Source organism: Hylobates moloch, unplaced genomic scaffold, assembly GCF_009828535.3.
Source record: "Hylobates moloch isolate HMO894 unplaced genomic scaffold, HMol_V3 SCAFFOLD_23, whole genome shotgun sequence".
Classification (NCBI taxonomy): Eukaryota; Metazoa; Chordata; class Mammalia; order Primates; family Hylobatidae; genus Hylobates; species Hylobates moloch.
The window spans coordinates 24,197,880-24,204,628 of NW_026652298.1; the positions used below are offsets into that span (position 1 = coordinate 24,197,880).

The 6,749-nt window shown below is 44.8% G+C and overlaps 1 protein-coding gene and 1 non-coding gene across 3 annotated transcripts in view; both read right to left on the reverse strand.

The window, feature by feature from the left end:
* Positions 1 to 4,731: 4,731 nt before the first annotated feature.
* LOC116462792 (U4 spliceosomal RNA) lies at positions 4,732 to 4,871 on the reverse strand. Its single transcript, XR_004246450.1, has one exon. It is a non-coding gene; the product is annotated as a U4 spliceosomal RNA (small nuclear RNA).
* A 391-nt stretch (positions 4,872 to 5,262) lies between these two features.
* TMC5 (transmembrane channel like 5) overlaps positions 5,263 to 6,749 on the reverse strand; it is a 67,814-nt gene continuing 66,327 nt past the window's right edge. For both annotated transcript variants that reach the window (XM_032145049.2, XM_032145053.2), the window contains 2 exons: positions 6,317 to 6,359; positions 5,263 to 5,561 (listed from right to left, as the gene is read on the reverse strand). In XM_032145049.2, the coding sequence (XP_032000940.1) occupies positions 5,515 to 5,561; positions 6,317 to 6,359 (90 nt within the window). In that variant the 3' untranslated portion in view covers positions 5,263 to 5,514. The remainder of the gene's footprint in view (positions 5,562 to 6,316; positions 6,360 to 6,749) is intronic.

A 6,749-nucleotide genomic window follows, 5' to 3' on the forward strand; every position in this document is an offset into this window, starting at 1 on the left:
TGAAGTATGAATAACCTTGTTCAAATGTGATTGGACAAAAAGGGTATGATCTGGTCGGGCGCAGTGGCTCATGCCTGTAATCCCAGCACTTTGAAAGGCTGAGGCGGGCAGATCATGAGGTCAAGAGATCGAGACAATCCTGGCCAACATGGTGAAACCCCGTCTGTACTAAAAATACAAAATATAGCTGCGTGTGGCGGTGCACACCTGTAGTCCCAGCTACTTGGGAGGCTGAGGCAGAAGAATCACTTGAACCCAGGAGGCAGAGGTTACAGTGAGCTGAGATTGTGCCACTGCACTCCAACCTGGTGGCAGAGCAAAACTCCGTCTCAAAAAAAAAAAAACAAAAATGTATGATCTAGACCCAGCAAGTCCTGTTTTGTCTGTTCAGATTCTTTCTGGCCTCTCTGCATAGCATTTCTACCTCTAGCGTACGGGGCAGGACCCTCTCCGGAATGAGGGTCTCACGACCCACAATCAGATTAGGGTCCTGCCATGGGGAGGTCAAAGGAAGGCAGGGAAAGATCAGAGAGAGATATTCTTTTTACCATAATAAGGGCTGTGGGAGTTATGAGCCAGGATCTGTGTATGCAAACCAATATGTGTGGCAGGGTGCGGTAACTGACACCTGTCATCCCAGCACATTGGGAGGCCAACACAGGAGGATTACTTGAGCCCAGGAGTTTGAGACCAGCCTGGACAATGTAGTGAGACCCCATCTGTAAAATAATAAAAATAAAAAAATTAGTTGGGCATGGTGACATGCACCTGTAGTCCCAGCTGCTTGAGAGGTTAGGGTGGGAGGATAGCTTGAGCACAAGAGGCTGAGAATGCAGTGAGCCCTGATTTGTACCACTGCCCTCCAGCCTGGACAATAGAGCAAGATTCTACTTCAAAAAACAAAATGAAACAAACAAATGAAGAAAAAATATACATTTATAAATATAAAATATAAAAGAAAAAATATATATAATAGCACAACTAGCATATTGAAAAATTGTATCTGGACAGGTAGGAAGCTTTCCAAGTATGTTCTTGGGAAATGACTCAGGACAGTAAAGGACTGGCAGGCAGGTAGGAAGGGGGCCAGGCCCTGTGGTAGACCAAGTAACAAACAGGTCCCAGAGCAGGGAGGACAGGGGCAATGTTCCTCTCCCTGCACATACCTTCTGACTCCCCCACCTCACCCCGGCAGACTCCAGGGTCACGCTGGAACAGCAAACATGGGATTTTTTTTGCTTACTTGGCTTAGCAACAAGGCCTCACTCTGACCTTTTCTCTGCACAGCATTAAAGAGAAAGGGTACGTTGAAAGTGGGATTGCATAGATTTCCCATGAGCACTGCCATGCTTTGAAGGGAAACTGCTTAGCTGAGCACTGCTTCCTGGAATGAGTGAGGCCATCTGCCCTAGCCTGACCTGAGAACTTCCACTCCTGTGCAGGTGCCTTCCCCACGGGAGGTGAGGGCCAGCGCAGCCCAGTCCGTGGGAGCCCCTGCCAGGCAAGGGCCACGCTGGTCCTTGGGCTCATGCTGTCAGGGACTTTGTTGAAGGGGCCAGAGGCCCCTCAATCTATCTTGGTTAATGGCAAGCTGCTTTTAGGATATGCAGAGAAGTAAGAGCAAGCAAACCAGCCACCAGGCCGGGCTTTGTTGACATGCAGGACATCATTTGAGATGTAAGAGCAGCTCTAGTAGCCCCGCAGCAGCCCTTGCATCTCAATCGGTTTCTGAGTCTTTCTCTGGGATTATCAGGCTGGAGTTCTCTGTCATTAGGATGACTCATCATTTTTCTATATCTGCTTCCATTGCTTCTGTCCCTGCTAACTAAAGTCTCTGCTATCCGCCTCTGTGCCGCAGCTTCTGCAGCCTTTTCTCTGTGGCCCCTTTCTTCAATCCCATCCTACTATTAGCTTCCCTCATCATTCAAAAGGTGGAGAATTTGAACGATGAAATAAGGTATTAATAACTACTATTAAGCACTTCCTTGGAAGGCTTAGTATAGGGTTAATAACAGGATTTGGAATCAGAGAAAGCCAAGTCTGCATTCCTATTCAGCAACTTACCAGCTGTATGACCTTGGGTAAGTTACTTAATTTATCTGTAAAATAGGGGTAGCATTCTTGCGGTGGTGGTGATTAAATGAAAGAGTGCATGTAAAATCCTTGCTAATTAACACTTACTGACTGCCTACCATGTCCTAGACTTTAAAATGCTTTCCACATACAGTAGTTTTTTTCTTTATTTTTTGAGACAGTCTCGCTCTGTCACCCAGGCTGAAGCACAGTGGTGCGATCTCAGCTCACTGCAACCTCCGCCTCCCAGGTTCAAGCAATTCTCATGCCTCAGCCTCCCGAGTAGCTGGGATTACAGGTGCATGCCACCATGCTTGGCTAATTTTTGTATTTTTAGTAGAGATGGGGGGGGGTCTTACCATGTTGGCCAGGCTGGTCTCAAACTCCTGACCTCAGGTGATCCACCCACCTCAGCCTCCCAAAGTGCGGGGATTACAGGCATGAGCCACTGTCCACCGCATGTACACCTCCAGGAGAAGCAGGGCTGCGCTGAAGTGGAGACAGGGGATGGAGGTGAAGGGAGAAGCATTCCAGATGGAAGCACTTAGCATCTGGTGAATGAGCAAAAGTGATGCTTTCAGAGAGAGTTCAGATTTCATTGTAGAAGCCCAAGCAGCAGCCAGGCGCGGTGGCTCACACCTGTAATCCCAACACTTTGGGAGGCTGTAAGCGAGCGGATCACCTGAGGTCAGGAGTTCGACACCAGCCCGGCCAACATGGCGAAATCCCATCTCTACTAAAAATACAAAAATTAGCCGGGCCTAGTGGCACATTCCCGTAATCCCAACTACTCGGGAGGCTGAGGCAGGAGAATCGCTTGAACCCAGGAGGGGGAGGTTGCAGTGAGCTGAGACTGCGCCACTGCACTCCAGCCTGGGTGACAGAGGGAGACTCTAACTCCATCTCAGAAAAAAAAAAAAAAAAAAGCAAAGAAAAAAGCACAAACAGCACTAAGATGACCCCAGGTGGAATAAAATCACTTCCAACATCACATCCATGGGCTGCCTGCACTGATCCCACAGGCAGGTCTCCCTTAGACCCTGTGCTTCTTCAGAACACCTCCTACAACTGTAACTGATTACTGCTTAAGAATTTTCTTTTTTTTTTTTTTTTTTTACAGCCCAGAGGTCCTTTATTATTTTTTAACACCTATTATGCCGTGAATTCAAAGGGAATAGGTTCCAGCATCTCAGGCTCCTTCCCATTGGTTCTCACAAAGTGTGCTTCTCTAGGTGAAGCAGGCTGGCGCTTTAGTTGAACCCAGGTACCTTTCTCTTTGGCTGCTTTCTTTTTCTGATCATTTTCCTTCAGGCGTTTCAGGAAGCTGTCTCGGCTCTTAGAGTGCTTAATGCGCTCAATACGCACATTAATTCTCTTGGCAAGAATCTTGCCCTTGTTTGTTTACAACAATGCCAACAGCATGCTGGGTAACATTGCAGACTCTTCCAGTTTTGCCATGTAACACTTGTGGGGCATTCCTTTTTGAACAGTACCCATTCCCTTGATGTCCACAATATCACCTTTCTTATAGATTCGCATATACGTGGCCAAAGGAACAACTCCATGATTTCTAAAAGGCCTAGGGAACATATATCGGGTGCCTCTCCTCTTTCCCTTTGTGTTCGTCATTTTGGTGAATTACTGGAAGATGGTGGTTCTGGCCAAAAGGAAGGGAGCTTAAGAATCAAATTCATGTCTAAACCTGCTAGACAGGCAGCACCATGAATTGTTCACCATCTTGCTCACCACTATTTGGTCCATATTTGTTGAATGAATGGATGAATGAATGGATGGATGAACACTACATACAACTGTTACCAAAGATGACACTAAAAGCAATTAATTCCTTCGATGAAGTGAATTAATGAGAAAAATAAGTGAATGAAAAAGTGCGTGGTCAAGTGCAGTGGCGTGTGCCTGTAGTCCCAGCTACCTGGCAGGCTGAAGTGGGAGGACTGCTTGACCTAGGAGTTTGAGTCAAACCTGGCAACACAACCCAGCCTTATCTCTTAAAAATAAGAAAAAGGGAATAAATGACAGCACTGGTTGAGTCCTTGTGTTTTGAATGTATCTTAAATGCTTTCTAAATTCAGTTCCAATTAGGTTTTATGACAGTGATTAGTTAAGAGGAGGCTCCTCTCCCCTGAGTAATTGCACCTTTCCGCTGGACCCTTCAGTCTTAAGAACAGCCACATGGCTTGTGAATCATGTAGCAAATCTGCAAAAAAATTATATGCACACGTATTCATTACATATGCACACCACACACATTCCACACATCACCACCAGTTTCATATTTGGTTTGAATAAGACTTTTACTTTACTTTATTTATTTATTTTTTTGAGACAGAGTCTCACTCTGTTGCCCAGGCTGGAGTGCAGTGGTACAATCTCACCTCACTGCAACCTCTGCCTCCCAGGTTCAAGCAATTCTCCTGCCTCAGCCTCCCAAGTAGCTGGGATTATAGGCATGCACCACCACACCCAGCTACTTTTTTTTTTATTTTTAGTAGAGACGGGGTTTCACCATGTTGGCCAGGCTGGTCTTGAACTCCTGACATTAAGTGATCCACTTGCCTCAGCCTCCCAAAGTGCTGGGATTACAGGCATAAGCCGTCACACCCAGCTAATTTCTTCTTTTTTTTTTTTCTTATTCAGTCTCCGTAGAGAGTGTCAAAAATTGCCAGTGCTGATTATATTTCAAGTCATCATGGTGGGGTATTGGGAAAATTTTCAATTAGCAATAATCGCGTCTTGGATAAATCTCATTGGCTACGGTACTGCCACTGTGCAAAACTAGCCTGACATAGGACTTTGATGGCCATGTATAACACCTCATAGGGGCAGAACCTCCTCCATCCCCAACTCCAAAGATTCATGTAATCAATACACAAGAAAGTTCAGAGATGAGACCTCTGGTTGTATTCCATCTTTGGGACATGGAGGATGTCTTTAGTTCAAAGTCACAAATAAATGCAGGTTCTACAATTCAGAGGCTTGATATCCCTGCTGGAGGATTACATATTTATTCAGGATGGACCACTTTTCTTAGCAACAGTTTCTAAACCTTTGCCAGGTCTGGGAAGTCTGGCAGGAGAGATTTCGAAGAACCAATCATTCATGCACACATTTCTTGAAGATAAAATACATTATTCCCCAGTTATCTCTTCCTAGGTTTTTGTAGGCTCATTTCAATATTACAACAATCTTTATTGGAAAACCCCAAGTATTTTGTCTTGAAAAATCAGCAATCCAGGTGTTAAAAATAGCACGGAATGCCCAGTTTTACTGTGATATTTACATTGTAGTCAGTTTCTACTCCTGGCTAAAGGCTTGGATTTTCTTCTGGGCACTTCCTAAAGGCACAGGTGGCATGGAAGAAATTGTTCCGTTTTCATCTCCTCTCCTTATTTGATTGGTGTCTGTTTACCAAAACAGTCATCAGGCCCTTGGATTACCTTCTTGAACTGATCTTCTAAATCGCAAGTCTAGGTTTGACACAGGAAAGAGAAGTTAACGTGGGCACACTCTGCCCCATCTCTACAAGGGAAAGACCAACTTGCCTTCAAGATTCCATAGCTTCTCATGCCTTCCTTGCCTCCTCCTTTTAGTTTCTATAATCCTTCCCTTGAACTCCCATCACTGGAAGTCATCAGTAAATGCTATCCCCAAAAAATAAATGGGTTTGCTTGTTTGTTTCCTGCCCAGAATTCACTCTCCTGGCATCAGCCCCAGATTTTCTTTAGGAAGTCACCCTTCCCTGCTCTCAGTCCCTATGGTCTTCATGGTTGCACCACCTGTATCTACAGATGAAATCATGTGATCAAGGGAACTGCCACAATTTGGTAGCCACAACAATTGGTTCACAGACGGGGACATCACCCAGTCAGATCCTATGAAACACCATGAGAATCCTGGGTCCCTCAGTCTTTCCCACCAGACTGACTCTGAGAAGATATAAGAAGTTGATAAAGCTGTCTTGCACTTATTAGGAAGAGTCTATTGCAAAAGGAACTAACATGGGTAAGAATGGAACTGAAAAAACCGGGTTCTGGTGACATTGTGAGTTCCTGCGTTAGGCGAGGCCTAAAGCAAGAATTATTCTTGGAATTTTGCTTAAGCCAGTTTGGATCCAATTTGCAACTGAAAAAGTAACGGACACACGAGCAATTCTTACACTTCTCTTAAGATATTTCACCAGAAATAAGTTAGTGTCTTATTCTGTCCCAGTTTAATTACTCACCAAGACTGCTATCACGTTCCCCCAAATGCAAAGAGCCTTGTTGCTGAAAAAGAAAAAAACAAGCAGCCATGTCACGGAGGAAGAATGTAGATTCTGGGTCTTGTTGCATAGTTGGCACAATTTGTGAGCCCCCCCACCATTTTAAAATTAAGGGATGACAGATTAAGGCCAAGTCTCTGCCATAGAAATATTGAACATGTTTTGTTTTTTAGGGAGAGTGATTCCATTCATTCATTCCACACATACTCTCTCTCTTTTTTTTTTAATTATTATTATACTTTAGGTTTTAGGGTACATGTGCACAATGTGCAGGTTTGTTACATATGTATCCATGTGCCATGTTGTTTTGCTGCACCCATTAACTCGTCATTTAGCATTAGGTATATCTCCTAATGCTGTCCCTCCCCCCTACCCCCACCCCACAACAGTCCCC